General features: G+C 32.6%; 1 protein-coding gene across 3 annotated transcripts in view; it reads left to right on the forward strand.

Moving 5' to 3' along the window:
• Positions 1 to 27,782, forward strand: part of LOC145292159 (uncharacterized) — a 90,259-nt gene that overhangs the window by 56,652 nt on the left and 5,825 nt on the right. The window contains exons 32-38 of one of the 3 annotated variants that reach the window (XM_080138328.1): positions 2,171 to 2,390; positions 5,208 to 5,389; positions 8,321 to 8,604; positions 11,601 to 12,257; positions 12,288 to 12,671; positions 15,426 to 15,539; positions 25,580 to 26,699. In XM_080138328.1, coding sequence (XP_079994454.1) covers positions 2,171 to 2,390; positions 5,208 to 5,389; positions 8,321 to 8,604; positions 11,601 to 12,257; positions 12,288 to 12,671; positions 15,426 to 15,539; positions 25,580 to 26,699 — 2,961 coding nt within the window. Of the gene's footprint in view, positions 1 to 2,170; positions 2,391 to 5,207; positions 5,390 to 8,320; positions 8,605 to 11,600; positions 12,672 to 15,425; positions 15,540 to 25,579; positions 26,700 to 27,782 lie in introns of all 3 variants that reach the window. The other 2 variants (XM_080138337.1, XM_080138318.1) reach the window with 2 other exon arrangements.

The raw sequence follows: 27,782 nt of genomic DNA on the forward strand, positions 1-27,782 counted from the left end.
GTAAAACCTGCTGTAGCGCCTTTTCTGAGGGCGTTCCTTTAGCCTTCTTCAGGGCTTTTTTCAGCGTGTCTACAAACCTCTTTGCCTGACCGTTCGATCAGGATGATATGTTGGCGTCGTTATGTGGTTAACCTTAAAATCCTAGCAGAAGCTTTTAAAATCTTCTGAAGTGAATTTTGTGCCATTGTCTGACACTAGACAATCAACCATACCAAACCTAGTGTACAATTCGTGAAGAGCACTGATTGTAAAATCCGTTGTTAGACTTTTACATCAAAATACCTCAGGCCATTTTAAAAACTATCTACCACTATTAAATAATAGTTTCCATCCAGTGGACTTGTATAATCTATGTGTATTTTTTGCCATGGCTGGTCTGCTTTAGGCCACAGGCTAAATTGTATTGGGGCGCTTTTGCAGCCAATGCGCATCCCTTACACGACTTTACCGTGCCTTCTATATCAGTGTCCAGTAAATGTAGGACCTCATGAGGCTCTTCATTCGTGTAGTCCCAGAGTGCCCCGTATGGAAATCCTTTAGAATTTTCTTTCACGTATATGGTGGGAGCTGCCCACTCACTATAGTTAATAGGGGTCAAAATCCCAGTGTTAATTAGTCTTTCCAATTCTTCAATTTTTTCCCTCAAAGCGAACGGTACACTCTGTGGCTTTTTGAATATTGATTTTGCTTCATTCAGCAATTCTAATCTCGCCTTTATTTTTGTGTAACATCCCAGCTTTTCAGAGAAAACACCTGGGAAAGATTTTTTGAGATCTTTTTTGAGTTTGTCAGCTTCGGCCGTTAGGTTTTCGACTTTGTGACAAAAATCACTCATTCACGAGTTCCATAATTCAAATTTCTGAATCCAATCGGTCCCGAATAAGTTTGTTGCGTTCCTTAGAATGAACACTTTTAGCTTTTTTTGTCGTTCTTTTTAGTGACACATTAATGACTACCTCACCCTCAAAATTTATTTTTTCACCAATTACTGATCTTGCGACTTTATTCGTCTTTGTCATCGTGAGCTTTCCTATTCTCTTCCACGTGTGAAAATTTAAAATTGATAAATCCAACCCTTAATTTAGCTGCAGTTTCACTTTATTTCTGATTCTCATCATAACATATTTCCTTATGTTCTCTGTTGGTGGAGGGTCCATTTTTGCAGTTTTTACATAGCTCTTTTTTGCTACTTTTGCCTGCTCGCTTGCATAGGTCACATGTTATTTTCCTTTGGTACTGACATGCATTGTATCTATGATGTTCTCCAAATTTGCTATAAGGAGTCCTAGGATTTTATCTATCCTGATAATTTTGTGAAGGGTTCTTTTGCCTCTTGGTTGGTAATTGCTGGTGGGTGGTTGGTTGTCCTTCATTTTTGAAGCATATTTTTTTAATGTGGGCGATACCAGCTTCCTCTATGTTTCGGGAATCTTGTTCCATTGCCACGAACTGCTCACAATCAGCCAGTTTCTGAAGTATCAAATCAGATTCTATTCTAATTTATTTAGAGCACAACGTTTTATATTGGCATCTTTTGTGGCTATCAAACCTTATGTGAATATTAAGCATGTGAAATTGTCCGCCGTTAATGACAACTGTTTGAAATCGTCACAGTGCTTATAACTATAGATGCAAGAGTCATATAGTCCTGACTCTCCTTACATGTAAGATTCATGCATTTCCATTTTTTATCAAAAAGGCTTCTTTTTGGACAGTATAACTTTATTAACAGTTTGACTGCCTTGTCAAACGACAATTTGTTGGTTTTTCTTGGTAAAATATGGTCCACGAACTTGTTATGTTCGGATGTACCCAACTTCCGTAGCAATAAACGAACCTTCCTTTAATCCATCCATGCACTGCAATCAATCTTATAAAGGTTATCAAATCTTCTGAAATATGCCCAGACACCATGATTGAGCCAAAAAGAGCAAAAAAATGTGATGTTATTTTTTTATTCTTAATCTCTATGAAAAAAAAAAAATGTCAACTATGGCTATTAATTACTAATTCTATCCAATTGATAATGCCTGATAGTTGTTTTTACTTTTATTCTTGTTTTGCTAATTAACTTTACCATCTCTTGTTTTTTCTTTTAATTTCTTTTCTGATGTTCAATTATCTACTGTTCTCTTTTTTTTTTACCATTGTTTTCTCTTAACATCCTCAGATACTCCTGAACCAAGACCTGCTATTCGACTAGCAAAATTGAATCTTAGTTTGAATGATTCAATGGGGACACCACTTGGCACTTCAACAAAAAAGACAAAACTTCTTCGATTTGCTGAACCAGCTCCTACTACATCTCCAGCTTCAGTCCATGATTCCCCAACATCAAACGGCTCACATGCATTTCCCAGTGTAACAGCCAGAACTGGATTAACTCAAAGGTAGGCTACATTTGAAATGGTTGCATTTGATCTTATTTTCTTCCAAAAGTTTTAAATTTGTAGAAAATGATCTGGTAGTTGTAAGCAAAATAGTTAGTTTTACAGTGAAAAAACAATTTGTTATGATTTCGAGCAAAAGGTTTGATTTTTAGGAAGAAAAGCTAATATTAAAAGTGGGGAGAGTGTCGGCGCATTAAACTGAGTTATCTCCCCGTGGCATGTTCAAAAAATTCAAAGATGTCTATCTTCAATGTGCTGTCATATGAACATGTTTTCTGCTGTAAAAAAACTACTCGATTAAATTAAGTGAAAATGTTTTCCGGAGATCTTTTGTCCAAAACAGATACGTACAATATAACCTCTCTTCGATATTTTCATTTTTTAATCTCTTGATTAAACTGGACAAGTGCTTAATATTTATTTGATATTCCCAAAAGTATTTCTTCATATACCTCAAAACTTTTGCCATTCAATAGTTTGCAAAGATATTTGGATTATCTGTATTTATTAAAGACCCGATTCTCTATTTCTTGTTTTTTTTCATCTTTAGTGCTTAACCCCTTCTACTTTTCATTTAGTTGAAAAACAGTGATTTTAGTTTTCTTTTATATATGCCATGCAAGCTTATCAAAGAGATTTATTATTGACAATGTTAACTTCATCCAAGTTATTTTTTTTTATATTAATTTTTACTAACATGTTTTCTAAAACTTAAGATTTTAAGTTTATCTATTCTTCTGCATAACTTTTCCATAGATAATCGTTTTTGTCCCCACCAGCAATCAAAAAAAAAAAAAAAGAAAAGCTTTTCATATATATGTGCACAGGTGTTTGTATGAGGTCTTTTATTTTTCTGCATCATCACTTTCTCACTTGGCCATTTCATAAGTGGCCATCTTGTCTAATGATTGTTGATTGCTGCATTTGTTTAACTTAACTGAATAAACTTCTCAATGAAGACATTCGCTGAGTTCAAGGTTTTATTGGAGAGAATGAACTTAGGAGAGAGACTAATGACTAATGCTTAACTTAAACTTACTTTCTATCTAACAAAAAAGTGACACAGATGAACAGAGACATTGATAATATTTGCTGGGATTATCAGTTTCTACATCATTTATCCGTGTCTCGTGCAAATGGCTTTCCAAGAAAGACTCCTGAAACTCTTAGTTTTCTCTTACTTAAAAATGTGACTTATCTCTCATATCCTGATATTGTTTGGCTGTTTTGGCTACAGAGTTTGATCTCTGTCCTCTGCTTCAACTCAAGTCACCCAAGTCTCGATACAATTCTGTTTGCAAGCATGCAGCACTAACAGTGTCCTTTGTCCAAATTCATACTAGCTTACTTAATCGCTTCTTACTGGCATAAGGTTCCTACTATGTAACATTTATAGTTTTTTTTTTATTGTAGAATGCATGTTGTTGCATTGACTTTGGTTCTCAGAAAATGGCATTCAAAACATGCCTCAGGAGATCTGATAAAGACTTTACAAAATTTGTTTTTATTTCTGAAAACAAATAATGTTAAATCTTAACAAGGTCAACTAAACTGGGTCTTGTCAGGAAGTAATGAGTTGTGGTTCAATGTTATTATGTACTAATTTGGAAAGAAAATGAAAACTCATTCCAAGAGTGATCTATTATATCCTGTTTCATTTTTCTTCAGTCGAAATATTCAGAAATCAAGGGGCCCCTGCCTGGGGTTAACACTTGACTCTATATGAGATACATAGATATTCAAATGTACCATTAAAGTTATTTATCTAGCAAAATAATTTTATAAAAGAAACAGGTTTTCTAGAGTCCAATGTAGAATAACATATATTTTAGACTAAGTTACGGCATGGAGGCATGTGAAGCTTCCTCCCGGGCGATTTTACAGATTTCGATGACAATAAAAATATAGGAGTGTGAAATATTTGTTTATCATCATTCAATCCCAGGCAATGTCAGGTCTCCCTACTAGTATATATAAACTTCTTTCCAGTTAACGAAAAAAACATTAAGAAATTTATGTGCGAGGTTTGAACCTACAGACCACATCATGCAAAAAAAAAAAAAACGTAAATTTTCAAATCTTATAAAATTCTTTGCAATTAATGAAAAATAAATTAAGAAATCTACATGCGGAGTTTGAACCTACATGTCGTGCAAAAAAAAACAAAACACTATCAACTTACCCACAGTAGAATTTTTGCAGCCCGTTGTTCTATCATTGTTGCTAAGCGACGACATGAAAAAAATGGCTATACTGATGATAGATAAATTAAAATAACGGTTTTGATTACAGTAATTATTGGGGGTATTCTTAGACAACACTTAACTAAGATCACTCCCAGAGTTATACACGAAAGTTCTGTAAATTTTAAAGAAAATCTGTTCAGCCGTTTCAGAGTCTATAAGGAACAAACTCACACGCACACACAAAAAGTTGCATTTGTATAATTGTAAAGATTCACATTACCAATCTCTATAAAACATTGATAATATATTAGATGTTGTACCATGGACAAAGCCATTAGACTGAAATTAACAAATTGTGGTACGGTTAAATGGGAATGAATACAGTTTTGTTACTTGGACTTTTTATTTTACATTGAGAAAATGAGTGAATTTGTTTTCTTAGTCTTATTTTCATTTTTTTCTCTTTTGTTTTTGCTATGTAACCACAAGAGCAAAAATTACCTCTGATGTGACTGATTTGTTTTTTGAGGGTTTGGTGGCATTTAACACATTCAGCTGCATTTTGCTGCAGTCTAAATCAATTATATAATCAACTCCTTTTTTTTTTTTCTTTTTTTTTTTCTTTCATTAGGAAAAGCCTGGCAGAAATGATTCTGACAGAAAGTGGTCGTGTATCAGAAACTCTTGACAATAATGGTTCCTTGGAAACAGACGAAGAGATGGAGGAGGAAGAGGAGGTGGTGTTAGTCCAAACCCCAGAAGAAAATGTTGAAGAAAGAGCAACTTGTATGCTCACTGATACCAAAGATGAAGGTGAGCATGTAAAAGAGATCTAATGAAAACCAATTCAAAAACAAAAAAGACCAAATAAATTCAACTCAAATTATGTTTAAATGAATGTTTTGTAAAACTTGAATATTTTCTTGCAGTTTTTTTTTTTTAACCCTAATGAATTAACTCGAGTAGTAAATCAAAAGTAACAGTGTCAGCTCTGGGCACTCTCATTTCCTCAGCCTCAATCATAATATACACCTATGTTTCATCTAAACTATTTTTTTTAAATGAACCATTTGTTTTAATCTAGTGTTATTTCTCTTCCCCTCTGCTTTTAGATCAGTTGAAATATGCAGCTAATCTAGAAATTGACCCAAGTTCAGTTATTGATTGGAGTATAAAATAACTTGTTTGTTTATTCTTGTTAAGATTCAGCTCATCTTTCAATCGTAGGTGTGACCCTTCTATTCCTGAGATTATTATGGATGGCTCTGCTCTTGAGAGGAAATCTACTGAAACTTCTGGGTCTTTCTTTCTTATCAAATCTTTCTTGGAGTTGGTGTATTAGATCGATTGCTTTTTCTGCTCCTCGTAAAGTCTGTTTTCTCTATCGTTCTAAACACTTTTTCACACTTTGGGTTATGCTATATCTATAAATCTATTATCAGACGATGTATGGAGTACTCTTATAATATTTGGACTGGTGAATCTCTGCCCTATTTGTGGGTTCTTGATAAAGTGCAGAATCATATCTGTAATTTGATTGGCTCTACTCTTTCTTCTTCTTTGCAATCTCTCTCACAGACGTGATATTGCTAAACTCGGTTTTTTTCTATAAATACTATCATGACATTCAGAATTGCCTGTTCTGTTCCTTGTTTTCTTTGTTCTAGCTCATTTAACCCCTTGATCTAGTAGTCTCTATCAATTTGCTTTTGATATCTCCTTGTAATACAGCTTCCTTTTCCAGTTTATTTTTCCTAAGAACTGCACACTTGTGGTACTCTTTACCTGCTGACTTGAATGATTTACATATTTTTCAATATTTATATATGCATTGATTTTATTACTTTATCACAGGATGTAAAAAAACAAATTAGCATTGTGATAAACTGACTTTTTTTTTGTTTAGTTTGTTCTGCATGAATAGTACATATGTATTTTTCTTATTGACAAAACTTTATAGTTAAAATTTGGTTACATTTAATATTGAAAAAAAAAAACGTCATTTGACTTAGCCTGTCATCATTTTAGTTAGTTAGTTTGACTGTAAGCTTTTCTTAAAGTTTGCAAAAATAATAAACATGAAAATTAACGGAACAAATGTTAAGTTTTTTTCTTTTTCTTGTGAGAGGCATTCCAAAAATGATGCCTCCTATTTTTTTATTCTGGCCAAATGGATCAGAGAGGATTGCGAATTGCATTGTTATGATGACTGAATTTATGCATTCATGATCTAAAAGTTTCATTTCTCTGTTACAGATATTGATAGTGTGAGACTCTTAAGAAATCAAACTCTATCATGGGTGTGCATCAGAAGCAGCAATGAATCATCAAATTCCTGGCAAAAGTCATTGAAAACGTTGGTGACTATGTAGAAAAATAAATTCTGAGCACAAAAGGTTGCTCATTTTAATGATACCACACCATTCTTTGTAACTCTTCAACTATTTTAGCTAAAAAAATAGAAAACTTTACTTTTGGAACGACTTTCGTATGTTAGTAATTTTTCTGTACAACATTTCCATAGATTTAACATGAAAAAACATTTCCATAGATTTAACATGAAAATTAACAAACTTGATATTCTTTCAAGCTGCTACTAAATGTGTAATTTACATTGGGAGTCAGGAAACGTTTCCACCTTATAAATTTATGGTGGAATTACAATTTTTAGAAGCAAAAACACTTTTTATAATTGACTACAACTTTTTAAAAAAATAATTTGAGGAATTAACTAATAGTTAATAGAAACAGTCTAGGACTTGCAATAAAAACTATTACTATTTCTTTTTTCTTTAAATTTGAAGTGAATGTTTTGTTTTACGCAAGACTTTAATGTATTTTAAGAAAACATTTATAGACAATGTTTTTGTCAAGTATACTCACTCATTTAAAAAAATAAAATACAATGTTGCTGCTACAACAGTTTCAATAAATTTTACAAAAATGACCAATATATGTAAGACTTTAAAAAATGATGAAGTTTAAAACAAATTTGTAAAAAAATAAATAAAAAAAAAATTTTTTTTTTTTATTGACTTTATGACTTTAATGAAGTCAAACAACATGTAATTGGGGACTGCTTGTGAATTTAATAATCCTTAGAAACTTTCTCCTTTGAAAGAAAACAGGCTCAACCAGCCGATGATGAAGGCGAAATCAGGACCAAAATTTAAAACGATTAAGCAGTAGTAGTAATAGTGGTAAATAAATAAATTTAATCAATCTAAAGCAGTAAAGCAAGAACAAAAAAATCTAATTAAAATCTTAAACTTTGCTTTTAATTTCTTATACTGTTCACTTGTACAGATTATAAAGTGATACACATTATTTTGGAAGAGGTGGGGGCAATTTCAAATTAAAATACTTTTCTTACACTAAAACAATGCAACTTGGAATATATATGTGAAATATGTTAATATCAGAATTATTGCATTTGAGCATCTATTTATTTTATGAACTTCAAATGCTTCTTTTTCCAAAGCAACATTATGTCAAATCGTATTTTATGAATATCCTATGTCAATTTTGATTCTATTTTCATGAGCATTGTTAATCGCAAATAAAAGAACCTAAAAAAAAAAAGACGAAACTTGATATGATGCGGAATGAGTGTAATCTACTAGAAAGATTAAATTCTAAATTCCTGCAATCTTACCGACTACAACAGAAGACAAATTAAGAAAGTAGAATGGTTGAAATGTAAAACGGTTAAAAATGTAAATTTTCTTGTTCCTTTGTTTTTAGACATGTCTGATGAAATTAGCAACAACACAGAAGCAGATGAAAGCAAAGAGGAGGATGAGCAAGAAGATGAAGCTATGGAAGTTGAGGAAGAGATGTTACCCATTAGCCATGTACATCATTCAGTTCAAGATAAACCTGAACCGTTGGTTTTTCAAGATCAGCATGTGGCCATTCCAGATTTCCAAGTATCTTCTAAGCCCATTGATCTCACAGAAGAGGAAGAAGATGAAGAATTCAAACCATACAAATCTAATGATATCCTGGAACTTGGATCTCTTAGACAGGTAAGCATTTCAAGGTTTGGGAATTGGAGGATATGATAAAATATATTAATGTTCCCTAAAATTTTTGGTTGTCCAGAATTCAAATTCAACCTAGTTAAAAAAAAGAAAAAAATACAGTAAAATCTTTATGATGTACATACCTGTCACAGAATAAAAATGTCATTCTAAAAATCAAGTCAATTAATCGAGTTTTTTTATATATATATATATATATATATATATATATATATATATATATATATATATAGTTACATATGTTTTGGATGTTGGACCATGTTTACGATCCAGCAGACTTGTCAGACCTTACAGAAATGATTATTATTTATTTGGAAGAAGGGTTTTTAGAGGAAATATGAGGGGGGGGGGATAAGAGATAATAAGGGAGAGGGAGACGGGTATCGACAATAGTTAAGTTTTGAAGGTTAAAATACATTAGATTGTAGTGTGTGTGGAGGGTAGCAGATTCAGGTAGGTGTGGGTGGCGATATATAGATATAGGGAAAGGGAGAGATGGAGGTAAAAACGGGGGGGAGGAATTTCAATTTTAGGTTTTAAGATTTGGCTACTTTTGGTTGTTTATGCCAGCACTGGAGTATATGAAATAGATGAGGGAGAGATAGAGAGATGGAGAGAAAGGACTTGTGTACGTGTCATATGTGCTTGATAAGTAAGGGATTTCATTTCGAATGTTCATAGTTGCCACAAGTCGTTCATTTGAGTTGACGGTGAGTGGTTTTTAGGTAGTTAAGAGTTAATACATATGCCAACACATGCGCATATACGCATACATGCCCACACATGCGCATATACGCATACATGCCCACACATATGTACATATTTACACATCCACACAGATACATACGCACATACACATATATACATACAATGTAGATAGAAACATACATGCATCTAAATGCAGACATACATACATGTATACACACATACATATATACATATACGTGGAGACATAGATCTCCGGTAAAGTACTGATGTACATATACATACAACATATACACATATGTACCCATATATGCGCATACACAATTATATAAATATACATATTCATAAAAATATACATACACACACACACACACATATATATACATTGTCGATACCCGTCTCCTTCACCCTTATTAGCCCCCCCCCTTTTTTTTCTTGTATTTCCTCTAAAACCCTTCTTCCAAATAATAACAATCATTTCTGTAAGGTCTGACGAGGCTGCTGGATCATAAACATGGTCCAACATCCGAAACCTATGTAACTAAACAGATAAAACGGTAATAAAAAAAACAAAACACATATTTGCTCTGCAATAGTATTGAGCACTCTCTTCAGGTTTTTACTAATTACCAGTTTTACTATATATATATATATATATATATATATATATATATATATATATCTTTTAAAATTTTTAGTGATTAATAATAATTACAACATGACAAGAATGATTTAATCTCTATTTCTGTCCTGGTAATACAAATTTGAGTTGTCTCTCTTTATTAAATATGGTGGACAAAGATGCATCATCCTCACTTCATAAAATTTTATTTTCCTAGTTAAAAAAAAAATTTTTTTTTAAATACTAGTTTATGAATTTACATAATTTTTGGAATATGACATTTTTTGTTCCATGACAAGTAGATACATAAAGATTTTTCCGTATTTTTGTTTTTTAATTAAGTTGAATTTTGCACAAAAACACTTTTTTTTTTACTCCTTGAAACTTAATTTATTCAATACTTTAATTTCTGATAATCATCTTTAAAATGTTGAATATAAGCATTTATTGTTGCTGAGAATGTATCTAAAGTGTAAAAAAAATGCTTTCGTATATCCCGTTCTTTTGAACATTTTTTTTCTAATTTTTTTAATCTTTTGTCTTTTTAAAATTCTTACTCAGATGAATTTTATATTTGAAGCCATCATACCTTCTGAATTTGCTATTAATTATTATTACGCTTTTTTCTTAAACACTTATTTGATACAAGAAAAACAAGTAGAATAGCCTAGCATTTCTTGTCTGTCTAATTTACTGATTTAAATATCTACAAAAAAATCTGACTTTTTTAAAGATTTCCTTTGGAAAGAATATGCTTATACAAATATTCACCTTGGTTATAGACCAGAATTCAACCTACTTAAAAAACAAAAAAACAACCCAGAAAAATGTTTGTATATATATATACAACACAGAACGAAAATGTTATATTCCAAGAATGACATAAATTGATGAAGTATTTTTTTTTATAGGACATCATTTTCTTATGAGTTTTAGCAATTTACGTTAATTTGTAGGCATTACAAGGCTGATTTTGATCTCTATTTATGTCGGTAGTTCAAATTGAGTTATCTCTATTAAATATGTCCGAGTGAAATGCACCATAAAATTTGATTTAAAAAAAACAAAAAAACTACTTGATCAATTTATACGATTTTTGGAATATGACATTTTAGTTCAGTGATTGGTATGTATATTATAAAGATTTTTCTGTATTTTTTTTCTTTTAAGTAGGTTGAATTCTTGAATTATGTTTTTCATTATTGACCTTCTATTTAGTAAGATTTTTAATTTTAAAGAAAATGTTTTCTTTATAAGAATCTGTATTGTAAACTTTATTAAGTAACTTTGCTAGTATTTGTCTTATCTCTATATAAATTTATGTATATGTTTTTGTTTGCGTGTGTATGTATATATAGGATTCACTCTTAAGCTAGTTAACTGATCATTATGAATTTTGGAACACAGTTGCTAAGTGTAAGGTTTGATAATGTGGGCTCTTTAGTTTTATGCAGGGAGTTGGGGAGTAGAAACCCATTGTGAAAATTCAGATATAATTTTTATGAAATTTTAATGCTAAGTATTTTTGTGGTGGATTTTGTAATTAGATCATTTTTTTTAACAATTTATACAAGCATCAAAGTTATTTTAATAATAATCTTATTACTATACAGACATTTCTTAAAAAAGAAAATGTTTTTTTTTTTTTTTTTAGGAATCAAAGTTTTCAGAGCAAGTTGAAGAATCTACCAGTAATGCAGATCTTCGCCGACTGATATACGAAGCCCAAAGTGAAGTGGAGGCTGAGCTGTTATATGATGAAGATATGGAAGAAGATGGAATTTCTACTGAATTGAGTGAAAGAGATGATGTTCAGATTATTACTGAATCGGTTTTGCCTCAAAGGTTCAATGAAACTGAATCTGTGAATGCGGCTAACGAACATGTAGACATTGTAGAAATAGATGAAGAAGATGATGAAGATGAAGAAGTTGTTCAACTAATTTTAGAAGATGAGCAGGAAGAAGATGAGGCTCAGGTGGTTGAAATTGAAAAGGAACAACAAATGATTGAACTTGAAGAGAATGTGATAGAAAAAGAACTGGAGGAGAGGAAAGAAATAGAGGAGGAGGAGAAAGAAGAAGAGGAGGAGGAAGAGGAAATAGCATTGGAGGAGGAGGTAGATGGTGATGAAATAGAAGAGGATATAGATATAATGGATGGAGAAAAGGAAATAGAAGTGGAGGAAAATGAGGAGGAGAAGGAAATAGAGGTAGAGGAGGAGAAGGAAATTGAATTGGAGGAAAATGAGAAGGAAATAGAGGAGGAGAAGGAAATAGCAGTGGAGAAAGAGGAGGAGAAGGAAATAGCAGTGGAGAAAGAGGAGGAGAAGGAAATAGAGGTGGGAGAAGAGGAGAAGGAAATAGAGGTGGAAGAAGAGAATGTGAAAGAAAAAGAAGTGGAGATTGAGGAGGAGAAAGGAATAGTAGAGGAAGAGGAGGATGAAGAAATGGCTGTGGAAAAGGACAGAATGAGAATGGTGACTGAAGAAGAAGAAGAAGAAGAAAAGTTAATAGATACGAAACAAGCGCCTGAAAAAGCTGCCATTTTAAGTGCATTAACCCTCACTGCTTTGACATCCGGACCAGCTGACCTCTCGGCTCCTCCCTCTCCATCAGACAGTGTCAAAACAAAAAATTCCTCACATTCTTCGCTATCTACATCTTCCTCCTCACAAACATATACAAGAAGGTCGCTGAGGTCAATGGCTAAAGTGAAATCCGTGGTAAGTCTTTATTTTATATTTGACGGGGGGGGGGGTACCGGCATGGCCGTGGTATTTGTAGGTGTGTTTGTTGGGGGGGGGGGGGGTGATCAAGACAACCCTGTTTTAAAAAAAACGTTGGCCATGTGTTTGGAGGTGTAAAAAAAAAAAAAAAAGTTTTAGTAGGAAAGTAGGCTTGAACCCCGAACCTTTGACGTGGAGATGGAAACAAAATGGAAAAAAAAAACCCTGGGATCTAGCCATCTTGGCCACGAGAGAAGAGGAATGAAAAGCATCTTAATTTAACGTTTATAAAATTAAATTAACAGGTGCGAGAACCTTAAGTCGCGTGATGTTTGACCTTGAAACATGACGCGGCTGCAAGTCAGTTTTCGCTTGTTTTATACTGAAAAGCGAAAGGTACACGGGGCGCTCTAAAAATCTGGAAAAAATAATGGGTGAAAGTCGAGCAAATTAAATAGACAGGCGACCCCCCCCCCCGTTCGTAACTCCTATATATTATTATTTAGATGTGATATAAAAAGTTTTAAGAAGGAATGAGCCGACCGAAAAGTCCAGTGAAAAAAGCCTTTTACAGACATACACAAAAAGCGAACACACATACATACACACATTTTCACTTTTATATATATATAGATTAAATTTTGTCTGCCAAACCCTCTAACATTACAATTAAATTAGTGATTCTAAAAATAAAAGAAAGAAACTATTAACGATGCAATAGAAATAATTGTACATTTATAAAGAGTAAAAGACTGAATTTTGCTTACATCCAAATAACAGCAAAATAAATGAGTTATCACAAGTTGAAACTTTCATAAATAAAAGTAATCATTAAAATTTATAGCTTTAAGCAGTCATTATCTGAAAACTTGAATCGTCTCCCCTTGTTCTGAGGGGAAGGCTTTAAAAATGTAAACCAAAAACTTGTCCCCAAAAATTAAAATGTACAAGTGCCATTTTTTAATATTGGACGACTGACTGCTAGTCTGCAAAAATCTATTATTGATCTAAAAAAAAAGATTCACTAATTGGCTTTAATAGAGAAGAAATGCCTCATAGTCATTTTACATTATTAAATACATATACACATTCCCTATAATATCTAAGAATCGTTAGAAAATTAACTCTATAATAATAATATATATGAAATCTGGATAAATCAAAATATATTTAAGTGTATTTTATAACTGAGCTACAACTGGGCATCCCTACTAACTTAGATAAATACTTTGCAGTTTTAACAAAGAGCTACAATAATATCAAGGCGTATCCATTTCTGCAGCACATCCACATGTCTGATTAGGTGTCACAGACCAGCTTGGTTTCGAATGCAAAAATGGGCAAATTAGTGAAATTCCCTTCAATTTCAACTTGGGATATGTTGTTTATATTTTGGCTTGTCAGAAAATTTCTTTTGGTATTGTAATTTTCAAAATATTCATCAGAGATAATTATCCAATGAAATCACTGGATTACAACTGAATAATTTTCATAACATTCATTTATTTTCATTGGATAATCAACATAAATGATTATCCAATGAAAATAAATGAATTACAATTGAATAATGTAAATAGTGTCCAAAATTGCTACGCCATTATTGAACATTTTCATTTCAATTATATAGCATACACTTTTATGTAGATATTAATCATTTATATGAAATTGCAAATTAAATAAAGTAATAGAGATTTTTTCCGTTGGAATGATGAAGACCATCTGATCATCCTAGGGATGATGGATGATACGCGCTGCGAATTTGTTGAAAGTGAAGCTGGTTTGCGCAGAACCAACTTCACTCTCTCATCTCAACCAACCTGATCCAGCAGCAGGACAAGGTCGAGACAGCTGTAGGCTAGGTGGGATGCAAAAGCTGCTGAAAGTTTTGCTGTCCTCCTACATACAGTGCCTGACATTCCCAAATAGTTACTCATCTTGTACTAAGTGTGGGATTGATCCACAACCTATATCTGGTTACACTGATGAGCTCACAAAATCATAAGTACACAAACCAAGTACAAGAACACTATACTACGCTTTAAGAAGCCTGACAGTTGATCAGGGCATAAAACCATTGCTATTAAAAAAAAAAGAGAAAAGTTCTTGTCCAGAATTCACCTTACATTAAAATAAATAAATGTATATGATGTACATACTATCAATGACAAAGCAAAAATGTCAAATTTTGAAAATCACGTAAATTAATCAAGTAGTTTTATTTTTATGAAGAAAATTATTTTAAGCAATTAATTGGAATTCATAGGCATTTCAACAAATTTAATCTGTATGAATTATTGAGTTATCGCCTTTTGTTTCTTGACATTATTTTTCTAAATTATGGGCAAGACAGTCAATTCGCGGATACTTATGAAATTTTATTTTCTTATTTAAAAATAAAACTACTTGATCAATTTACCTTATTTTGAGAATATGATATTTTCATTTTGTCACTGGTTCATACAGAATTTTCTTTTCTTTTTTTTAATATAGGGGAAATTCTGGATACAAACCATAATGTGTGTGTATCATTCACAGACTGTTATATCATGTATCTTTAGTGTAACTAGACATGGCAAGTGGTACAAGCTGCGATTCAAAAACCTGAGTTTTATTTTTAAGATCTTTACTAAAATACCCTCTCTGTATATAACTTGTAAGAACTCTTGAAAATCTGTTCTTGTTTATTCTCCACTTGATGGGCGACATTTCTTTTTAATTTTTTTTAACGTGTATTGTGTATGTCTATTTCAGGAGGCAACTAATTCAGATACTGAACTTGTTCCAGGCATGACAAAATCTGTTCTTGAGCCATCGTCAACTATAAATATTGGTCCTAATAATCTTTTGGAATCTGCACCTGAAGAGGTAAGTACATGCTTTTGCTGAGAGAGAAAAAGAAATGCTTTATTGTAGAGAGGCTATAGATAATTCCATATTAATAAAGGTTGAAACATTACCTTGAAAAATACTTAATAATTTGGTTCGATTAATAATTTAATGATTAAATAATCTATATATTAATACGATAGCATGTGTGTTATTTTGTGTGTCACATTTACATCTTTTTTCTTCTGAGTGACTGTCATTTGTTATTTCTTCCATTTCTTGTAATAAATAATTTAACCAAAAATGTTTTGAGTATTTCTGAAGGAACTCAAATTATATATATATATTTATTTTTTCTTTTTTTTTTCTTCATAAGTTTTGGTTTTGATTCAAGCTGATGCACCCAAGTCATATGAATGTATTTTTTTTTATTTTTGAAATCATAACCTTATAATGTCTAAGAATCGTTAGAAAATTAACTCTATAATAATAATATATATGAAATCTGGATAAATCAAAATATATTTAAATGTATTTTATAACTGAGCTACAACTGGGCATCCCTACTAACTTAGATAAATATCTTGCAGTTCTAACAAAGAGCTACAATCATATCAAGGCATATCCATTTTTGCAGAACATCCACATAATGCCAACATCAATATATTACATCTGTAAACCGTCCGCTGTGGAATTTCCACAGGTCCTGCTAGTACCTTAATAATTAAAGTAAAAAAAATGCTATTTTTTCAAAAAGAAAAATTTAGTAAAAAGCAATAAATGGCATAATTAAAAAAAAGAAATTAAAGTAAAATACTCCAAGGCAATGAAGAGGAGATAGAGCTTGTGCATGCATGTGTGTGTGTGTGTGTAAATATATATATACTAGCAAAAGTACCTGTCGTTGACTGGGTTCAAAAACAGCCAACAGAAAATGGACTCTGATTTATGAAAGTATGATAGGTTATGAAAAGGAAGGGTTGTAAAGAGATAGCTTCGAATTTGGGGGTATCAAACCAAAGCAAAATATGATGAAAGTAAAAATAAAATAGATAAACCCCATAATTTATTATATCATACCTGTTCACACGGAAACACTTATCACAATATTCTGTGGATCTATATTAAAAAACCGTGTCAAACTTTGTGACATATTTCCATTCTATGGAGGTCAAGCGCGAATGAACACCACATAATTTTATTATACCATATTTCTTCAAACTGAAACATAATTATTATACCATCCCTATTTAAGTTAAAACATACTTATCAAAGTATTATTATGTACATCTATATCAAAAACACTAGTAAACGTTTTTTTTTTTAATTTAAAAATTTTTTATTTCCATACTTTGTAGACCAGGACCCTACAATTTTAATGAATCATCATTATGCCAGATCAAACATATCCATTCCTGTGTCTCGATACATCTATCATTATATGTGATCAGTTTTCTATAATAGTCAACCATATAGGAGCCTATTCATGACCAGACACACACACACACACACACACTACTTGGGATAGTATTTACATGTAAACAAATAGCACAAAGTTCTCTATAAATATCTTAATAGTTCAATACTAGAGCTATAAATATTTCATATAATTATTGGTTTACAAGGAACAAACGCTCTTATTGTTACTCATTTTCAAAATGTTAGGCTTTTATTGGTTTATTGTATAACTGTTTCGAAATAATGCTAGCGTACAAGTATATAATAGTTCATTAATTATAATCTTACCAACTGGGCAGTTCATCAGCGCATAGGAAATTCTAATAAATATATATATATATAACTACTATTTCTGAATTAACAAAATTTTATAAGGAAGTAAAATATTTTATTTCTAGATTATCAGTATTTATTTCAACAGTGCTCAATACGTGAGTAGAGCTAGATAGTAATCTATGAAAATATATATGGTAATTAAGTTACATAGAATTTTTTATGTTTCATTGTCATAAGAAGTCATACTAAAATGCATGGAATTGATGCTACCGGATGTGTTTTATAAATGCACATGGTTTTCTAGGTTACCAATCAGATTCCTTGTTATTCCCGTCTAGATTTTTCTTTACCAATCACTAGGCTTTTCTCACACTTAGGTTCTACTGACTCCTATTTCACTTTTCTATTTGTTTTATCATTTATTTATTTATTTTTTTCATAACACTTGGCTTGCTTTATCTTTCTCTCTTTCTGTTTTCCTCTCTCCCCTCTCCTCTCTGATGTTTTGACTTGCTTTGCCTTCTTTTCCTCTCTCTGAAAAAGTTAATTTTACCATTGCATTAAACGATTCATTAGTAAGAGAGGTTGATTTTGTTTCATAAATAAATGCTTTCATTCTTATCTTGGATGTCATCATAAAAGACCTGTACTGGCCCATGCTTTGGACATTCTTGTATGCAGATGATCATCTGTTCATCTCGAAGAGTAAATTTGATATGCAATAATTCTAGTCCTGGAAAGACAAACTGGCACAGTTTGGTCTGCATCTGAAAATCAGAAAGATGGAATATCTGACTACCGATGAAATGAACATCATTCAAGTTAACAGATGAGATTTTTTATGAACGCACTCCTTCAGATATCTTTGTTTGACACAGCGATGATGATACCATCTTTAAAGAAGCTGCTGCATGCATGAATACAACATGACTAAGATGGCATGCTACCACTGGCATTCTCTGTGACTGCAATATCAGCGGCCATTTAAAATCAAAGAGTTATTAGACTGTTGTGAAATCTGTCACTTAATACAGTTCTAAGTGCTCATCAAGGAAGATGGATTGAAGATTCATTGTTATAAAAAAGCAAAATGCTTTGCTTAGTCTCTCGAATATACTGCATGACTATATTTTATTATGACGATATCTGAAAGTGCTGATGAAAGATGATGGAAGGAAGACTTGGATAATTTTGAACAGGTGCTGATGACAAAAAACGTCATTACAAAACTGTACTACAAGTTGCCAAAAAGTGACTAAGTGGTAGGTTAATGATGAGATGGGCAGACACCCTGTACAAAGGTCTTTGTGAATCTGCCAGACCAAGCTTGTGATCATGTCAAGTGGAAACTGAAATCTATCATGGTGGACTCATGCCATAGCTTAGGATCAATGCATAAGACAAAAAAGTATGAATGTCTTTGTCTCCTTTAAAAATAATGAGTAGATACATTCGGTATTAAAAAAAAAAAGTAATATAGATTGATTTTAAGCGATTATGAGTAAAAATTCTGAAAAACTTGATGGAAAGAAAAAAAAAAAAGAGATTTTTTAATTTAGAGTGAGGGATCAGTTGCGTATACGAATAAAATAAGAAATGACTCCCCATTTCTGGCCATTCTAGTGCTTTAAAGCAGTTGATTAATTTTTTTGTTATGCGAGATAAATTCTGTGCATATTTTTTGGAGGGTGGTAGTGCTACTATTTTTTTTTTTTTTTTTTTTAAGATTACGTTTAGTTTTATAAGGTTAAACTTCGGATCTGTAATAGGATTATGGGGAAAAAAATGGGAAGGGGGGGCTTACCACTTAGATCTGTGGTTCAGTAAGTCATTTTTTAAATTGAATTTTTAGCCCTAAAAAAATAATTACCCCCTATAGCAAAAATTTATTTCATTAGCTGCCCTAAAAAGCTAGAATGGCTCAAAAGTAGGGGATCATTCGACATTAAATTTCATGGGAGAGGATTGTTAGGTAAGGGGTCGTGGACCTTTAGATTGAGAAAGTGGTAGAGGGTGATGAACTCCAAGTTAAAATACATTTTCATTTCAAATATTTTTTTGTCATTGACCACTAATTCACACACATGTGTATATATATAAAAGTTAGAAAAGCATTTCATTCAAGGAATGAAAATTGTTAAACAAAATGTTTTTACTATAGGCTTTAAAATTAAAGGTACAAGATTCAATTTGAAATTTATTTATCTTCAAAGTACACTTTTATACATTTTACAAAGTAAGGTATAAAAATTTAATACCTTACTTTGTAAAATTTATAAAAGTGCACCTTGAAGATAAATAAATTTCAAATTGAATCTTGTACCTTTATTTTTAAAGCCTATAGTAAAAACATTTTGTTTAACAATTTTCATTCCTTGGATGAAATGCTTTTCTAACTTGTATCTTTTTAAGATTATATTTTATTTAATTTATTAATTTGGATTTAAAAAAAAATGAATGTGGTTTTGCATGTATTTATGAAAACTCTCCTACTCTCTATTTCAGTTTGTATTTCTCCTCACACCACAACTCTTTTTTTGCAACTCCCTCTTTGTCATACATGTCTGAATAATGAGAAAATCTGAATTTTCTTAACAAAAACTTTAAAATAACTTTTTTAGATTAAATTTTTTTAAACTTCTTTCAGAATAGAAAATCTTTACAATTTAATAAGGAACATATTTCATATAAGTTTCATTAAAAATATTCAGTAGATAACGAGAAAAATAGAGATGAAAATTTCAAAACGACTGTATAACTGGTTACGCTCAATAGTAGTCCTCGCTAGCGAAAGTCTTGGTTATTGTTATTCTATTATTATTATTTAAAACATTTTGCGTCCTGCTCTTTTGTGCGAGAACTAATATACACACGCATATATATATATATATACACACACACACACTGTGTAAAAAAATTATAAAGTGGTCATCTGTATTTTTATCAATAAAATACAAATGAATGATTGTAAATAAGCATTGATGTGTTAGCATATTCATTTTTTATTTTCTCATAATTAATTAAAAAAATGAAAAAAATTATCTGAATATGTAAAAAAAAAAAAAAAAAAAATTTCTTTTAAAAAGTAGTTACTTACAATTTATTTATTCATATAACTACTTTTACCTTCATTTAACATATAGGCTCTCTTTTTGAATGACAAACAAGTTTTTGGTATAAATCCACTGATATATTATTCCATTCTTCATTTATGGCTGTTTTTAGTTTAGTTTTATTTTTCAACATTTTATTGCCAATTTTTGATTGATTCTCTATAGGACGGCACCCAGTAATTGTGCTAGCCAGCTTTCTAGAGTTATTGAATTTTCTCTAAAAAACATTCCACGCCAATCTTGTTAGTGTATTTGGAGTTGTTGTCCTGGACAAAAATGGACTTGGAAAGTTCCAATGTACCAAATTTTCTAACAGAATTAAATAAGGAAGAACTTAGCATGTTGCAGCTGCATTCATTTTCACATCTATGGAAACAATTTTCCATTGCCATAATATGAAAAACAAACCCTCCTCAAAAAAAAACAAAACAGTTCCATGAAGTTTTTTGAATTAGCTGATCACCTTTCTTTTTTCATATTTTTTGTTTCTATCAGAATTATGTAGATTAAGTTTAGATTTGTCACTAAATATCATGGTTTTATTTTTATTCTTCTGACATTTTTATCCATCTTTTGCTTGCCTCAAATCGATTTTTGATATGTCGGGTTTTTTTTTTTTTGTTTATAGAGGGTCCTGAGTATAAATCGATATTATTTAAATAGGTTCTAATAGTTGAATGAGAATACTGAACATTCTGTTCTATTTTTTTGTCAATTTTCTACATGATAAAGAATTATCAGTGGAGATTTCTTTATTAAAAAAGTTATATTATTCCTTGTTAGCTTTTTGGGCCTTCCATTTCCACATAAGTGACTGGTGATACTATATTTTTCATATTTTGTTTTTTAATTAAAAATTTTTGAACAGTAGAAAATAAAATTTCTAGATCCCTTTAAATACTTCTAAGTGATTTTCAGGCCTTTTTTATGCCTATAATTTCACCTTTAACTTGATCAGAATGTTTTCCCACGATGTTGTGTCCTCTGATATTTACACTTTGGTGTCCAAAGTGAAAATGCACAGAAATAGTTTTTTTTTTTTTTTCCCCCCCCACTTATCAAGGCCCGTAAGCCACTCGGGGATAAGGGTTATTTTGTGTACAATAATCAATGGGATAATATCGTAATAATAGTTGGTATTGGAGATCTGATAAAGCGTCTTACTTAAGGGGGCGATTAATCAGGAATTTCTTTATGTTGAACTTGAAGACGTCCAAGTTGTAGTCAGGTGGGAAACAGGCAAACGGAAGAGAATTTCACAGGCATGCACATCTCAGAAAGAAGCTATGTTCATGGAATCTACGTTTTGATTTAGGCACAGATAAAGAGTGGGGGAAATTACTGACAGTGGTTTTAGTTAGACGGGTGTTTATCATAAAGGATTGGCGCGGGGGGACCAGAGATTGGAGCTCGGACGAGCACTTGCCATGGAAATAACGATAAAAAAAAAACAGGTTCGCAACGTCTCTTCTGTGGGAGAGAGGTTGCAGGGAAGAGAAGAGAGCATCCCCCCACTAAGCCACGAAGTCTATTTTGTACTTTGTCAAGGCAGGATAGGCTGTTTTTTGAAGCTTCAGCCCAGATGTGGCAGCACTACTTGGCTTTTATAGAGATGGAGAATTGCATCAATAGTGAGATATCTTCTGGAGCGGTAGAAGGATCCTACCATTTTCCCAGCGGCCCGCGCAACAGACTTTATATACGTGTTCCATTTCAGATCAGGAGTAAAGGTCAAACCCAGGAGCTTGTCAAAACATGAAGCCTCCCCAAGACGAAAGCCATCCATTTCAATTGATGCTAGATGAGGAACAGAGCGTTGATGATGTAAAGTTAGGAGCTTGGTTTTAGGTGCATTAAAAGTAACCAGCTATCTCTTCCCCCACTGAACAACGCGCTCAAGATCAGAGGAGAGGGAATCAGAGAGAGCTTTGTCATTGACGGCCTTTGATGTGTTGCTGTAGATGGTTGTATCATCAGTATAGATGTCAATGGATGAATTATGTATGTGTTTTGGGAGATCATTGATGTAGATCAGGAAGAGAGTTGGGCCTAAGGAATCCAGCATTAATATTGTGGGCCTCTGATTTCTGCCCATCAACCACTACTCTTATGAACCTATCAGAGAGAAATGATTTAATTATTGAGAAAACATTTCCAGTTATACCGTAGCTGGAAATTTTGTGAAGTAGGCCCTTATGCCAAACCTTATCGAAGGCCTTTGATATGTCGAGCAATTGCCCTAGAAAGGAAGCCTTTGTCGAGAGATTCACTAATTCTATGGAATATAACTGTTAGCACATCAGCTGTAGATCTAGCAGAACGGAAACCATATTGCATGTCACTAAGGAGGTTATTTCTGCTGAGGTGGTTGACTACTTCTCTATTTAATATGGATTCCAGTAACTTACTCATGACACACAAGAGACTTATTGGTCTGTACTGAGAGGGAGATGATTTATCACCTGAGTTCTTAAATACAGGGCATACTGACGAGGTTTTCCAGGGTGTTGGAAAGCATTTCTCCTTAAGACAACGCTTAAACAGTTTTGTAAGTATGGAAGCAAGTTCTGGTCGAAGCTTTTTCAACACTATAATTGGAATGCCGTCTGGGCCAGTTGCTTTACTGGAATCAAGGTTCTTGATTAGTTTGGCGACCTCGTGCACAGATATTTGTATGTTGGATAAGGTGTTGTCTGTTGTAGGAGGAAATACGGGGGGGTTGATGCCCTTCGTAGCAGAGGGTAGAGTTAGCTGCAAAGTTCTTGGCGAATAGTTTGGCCTTGTCTGATCCTGATGAGATGACCTCAGGTCCATTGATGATGGTTGGGATGGAACGCACGCTTCTGTTCAGAATCCAGTTTAGGCATTTTCATTTTGAACAATTAAACACACAACATTTCACTTTCATAATTGTCTGCTATTGTTTATAATTGTTGAAATATTCCAAAAATTTCTCATTGAACTTTCTTTCTAATATGAAAACAAATGAACATTGACTCTTAATAACTTTTAATGAAATATAATTTGTAAAATTGAGCAGAAAAGTTCTGATTTATGATTTTCAGATTTATGTAATGCACAGAATTTCCCTTGTTTTACAAAGACTTTAAAAACATTGATAAACATTCTGTTTTTCCTATTGATGTAAACCTTTATTTAAAAAAAATGTCTTTTGTAAATGCCTTTCAATTTATTATTTTGCCTGTGTTTATCGTATAACATCTCTCTCGCTTTCTCACGTAAACCTAATAATCTTTTTCACTGAAAATATTTTTCTGAAACCAGCTCGTACCAAAAATACCTCGCCCAAATCGAAATCCTTAAGGAAACATTAAAAAAACTAGTGGCTCCCTTGCTAAGGGACCCTCCAAAATGTATGGTTAATTAATTGAAAATATCTTGTATTTATTGGATTTTGTATTCAAAAATTGACCTATTTTTTTGTAAATGAAAATTTTGTTTTAATAAAACTCTTAAAAAAGAATTTTTATCACAAAGAAAATATATGGGGGGGGGGGAAGAACTTTCTTTAATATAATATACTAACAGTTCAGCCCGGCTTTGCTTGGACCCTATGTACTGTTCATAACTTTATATGCATATATATATATATATATATATATATATATATATATATTAAAAAGTTTGACTCATGTCCAAGTAACCTACATCTAAAATTTCAAGTGTTTAGACCCAAAATTGACGGAGGAGTTTGGTAGAGTCTACAAAGGTCAACACTTTCAACTTTGACCTCTTGGCAGCCAAATTATCACCCAAAAACTGAGTAAAAAGCTTGCATGCCTTTATGTAAAATTTCAAATGTTTTGACCCAAAATTTGCTGAATAGTTTACTAGAGACCACAAAGGTCAAATGTTTTGAACTTTGACCCCTTGATAGCCAAATTCTGGCCAAAAACTGATTAAAAAGCTTGCCCTATGTCTGGATGCACTTTATGTAAAATTTCAAATGTTTAGACCAAAAATTGGCTGAGTAATTTGGTAGAGTCTGCTGAGGTCAAATTTTTTTTTTAACTTTGACCCCAATTTTGATTCTTTAACATTTATTGTTTTGGGCTTAAATCAAATTAAAAAGTTTAATCCATGTCACAGTAACCTACATCTAAAATTTCAAGTGTTTAGACCCAAATTTGGCAAAAGAGTTTTGTAGAGTTTTTGAAGGTCTAATCGTTGAACTTTGACCCCTTGACAGCCAAATTTCTGGCCAAAAATCGATTAAAAAGATTTTTCCAAATCTAATAAACCCTTATGTCAAATCTCGAGTCTGTAGACTAAAAATTGACAGAGTAGTTTGGTAGGTAAATGCACGCACACACACACACAGACAATTTCACTTTTATAGATATATAGATTGCTATTGTTAAAAATCTGCATAAATTAGTTTATTAATAAAAATATAGGTGACTTCTTTTTTTTTTTTTTACATACTGTGTATATATTAGACAAGTTCAAAAGTATTGATAAGATTAACTTAAAACCAATATTTTTTCGGAAGTGCTAAATATAAGCTGGAACTTTACAAATACATTTTATATAAACATTTAAAGAGGCCTACACAAATCAAATCATGTTTTTGTTTCTTCGGAACCACAGGTCATACTTAGTATGACCTGTGGTTCCAATGAGTTTACCCTGTGGCATTAAAACATGATTCAATTTGTGGAGACCATGTTTAAATAAGTATATAAAAATTTGTTGAAAATAGATGTATGTATATTTCAGATTACTCATCAAAAATGTTTTGAACTTTTAATTCTTTAAGCATTCTTCATAATTAAGATATGATTGTGGAACATGATTTTAATCTTAATTCTTGGACTCTTGGTTTTTAACCATGTGATGAATTTCATTCTATTTTTTCCTAGAGTGTTATTTTCAGAATTGTTTGAGTTTTAATTAAAGGATTAAGATGTAAGCTCTACCCTCCACCCCCAACTTTTCTTTTTAGTAAGTTGTCTAGTGCTATTGTTTACTGTGAAGATTTTCTGGAAACATGTAAATCTGTTTGGGGTATAAATTAGTATTAGATGATAAAGTTAATACCATAAAATCTATATTTTAGTTTTTTAATACTCTCCATTGATATCCACACAAGATAAACTAATTGATAAAATTTGTTTTTTGGTAAAACATTTAATTTTAGCACTTCTCTAATAATTTAATCATTATTTGCAGATGGCTTTCATTTTAATAAAATCTGAATTTTTATTTCAGGTTGCAACACCAGCTCAATCTACTCGATCAACAAAATCTTTAGAAAGCAGATCTGCCAGCAGAAAGTCTCTAAAAATCATGTTAGAATCTGCAAAGAAAGATATGTTGGAAGATGGCTCGATTCTTGAAAACGATTCTTCAGAAAATGAGGAAGATGAAGAAATAATGAGTGAATCGATTCCATTGAGTCGTTTAAAAAATTCATTTCTTGTAAAGAGTGATTTATCCAAACAAGACGATAATAAAATTGAAGTGAGCTCCTCAAAAAAATTATCCAAACAAATTACCACCCCCACAAGACGATCTAATAGGCTCAAAAGTAGCACACCATCTCGAGGTACCACCCCAACCCGTGAGGATGTCCCGTCTCGAGGGACCACCCCGACCCGTGAGACTGCCCCGTCGCGAGGCACCACCCCGACCCGTGAGACTGCCCCGTCGCGAGGTGCCACCCCGACCCGTGAGACTGCCCCGTCGCGAGGCACCACCCCGACCCGTGAGACTGCCCCGTCGCGAGGCGCCACCCCTACCCGTGAGACTGCCCCGTCGCGAGGCGCCACCCCGACCCGTGAGACTGCCCCGTCGCGAGGCGCCACCCCTACCCGTGAGACTGCCCCGTCGCGAGGCGCCACCCCTACCCGTGAGACTGCTCCGTCGCGAGGCGCCACCCCGACCCGTGAGACTGCCCCGTCGCGAGGCGCCACCCCTACCCGTGAGACTGCCCCGTCGCGAGGCGCCACCCCTACCCGTGAGACTGCCCCGTCGCGAGGCGCCACCCCGACCCGTGAGACTACCCCGTCGCGAGGCACCACCCCAATCCGTGAGACTGTCCCGTCACAAGCGGACACCTTGATCAGTGAGGTTAGCACATCTAGAAGAACTCGTGTTCTACCTGTACGTACATCTACACAGACTCGTGCAGAGCAACAGACTAAGGTTTCTGAAAAAAAGGCCTCATCCTCATCCCTTGTAAATATGGACACCAATCCAGAAGTTGAGAATAAAAAAGTTGAAATAGAGGAGACGATACCTGAATCTAAACCAATAGTACGAGTAACTCGAAGGACAACTCGGAAAGCCTTGAAATCGGAAAGTCAGTCAACAATAAATACTGAATCAGGTAATTTTATAATAGTTTTAATTATCTTTTCCTGACATTTCATCACATTTTTGCTTTCTTCAATGATTTGATGAACATGTGAGACACTCTGCTCCTTCCTACATTTTAAAATGTTATTAATTTTTGTTTTTTAATCTGTAAGAATGCTTTTGATTAAGTATCAAAATTTCACATAGAACCATTTTTTATATAAAAAAAAATTAGGTTCCTGCGCAGAATTGCCCCAATGTTAAAATCAAGTATAAAAAACTTATATGATGTATGTACCACTGATGAAACAAAAATATCATATTCCAAACATTCCGTAAATTGATCAAGTCGTTTTATTTTGAAATAAGAGAATAAAGTTTTATTAATATAGTAGAGTGGCTGTTTTGTTTGCCATTTTGAAAACATTCTTAAAAAAAAAACATGTAACTCAAATATTCAAACTTGCAAGATATATGAATTCTCATTTATCACTTAAAAATGATTTTCTTTATAAAAATGAAATTATATGATCAATTTACATAATTTTTGGAATATGATATTTTGGTTGTGTCATGGGTATGTACATCATACGGATTTTTCTTTATTTTTGTTTTTAAATATGGGGGAATTCTGGCAAGAACCAAAAATTATTTCAATTTTTAACAGGGGTGTTTAGTGTTCTATGTAAGCTTAATATAAAATAATTCATCAAGATGTGTTATTTCCCAAGGATTTCTTCATCATCTGCTAAAATCTTTATCTAATTCTTTTTGATAAAAAATCCACAAATTATTATATTCATTGAACACAAATTTCTCAGATTATTAACTCCAAAATGTATTTTTTAGAAAGCTATTCAGTTTTAGATGATTCAGTTTACTATGCAAGTTTATTGTAAAATGATGTCTCTTTTATCAAAATATCGGAAAAGCATTTGTAAATGGAGTTTCAGCTAAATGCTAGTTGAAAAATCAGTTAGGAGAATCATTTTATGTTAAAACTTAAAGAGCCAACTGCCTGTTAATCTTAGTTTTTTACTTAGTAGATAATATTCTGAATAATTTACCTTCTAATTAATAATAAAAATGAGAATGGGGGAGAATGAAGCATCAT

The sequence above is a fragment of the Euprymna scolopes genome, chromosome 2 (assembly GCF_053919585.1).
Source record: "Euprymna scolopes isolate OS-2025 chromosome 2, ASM5391958v1, whole genome shotgun sequence".
Taxonomy (NCBI): domain Eukaryota; kingdom Metazoa; phylum Mollusca; class Cephalopoda; order Sepiida; family Sepiolidae; genus Euprymna; species Euprymna scolopes.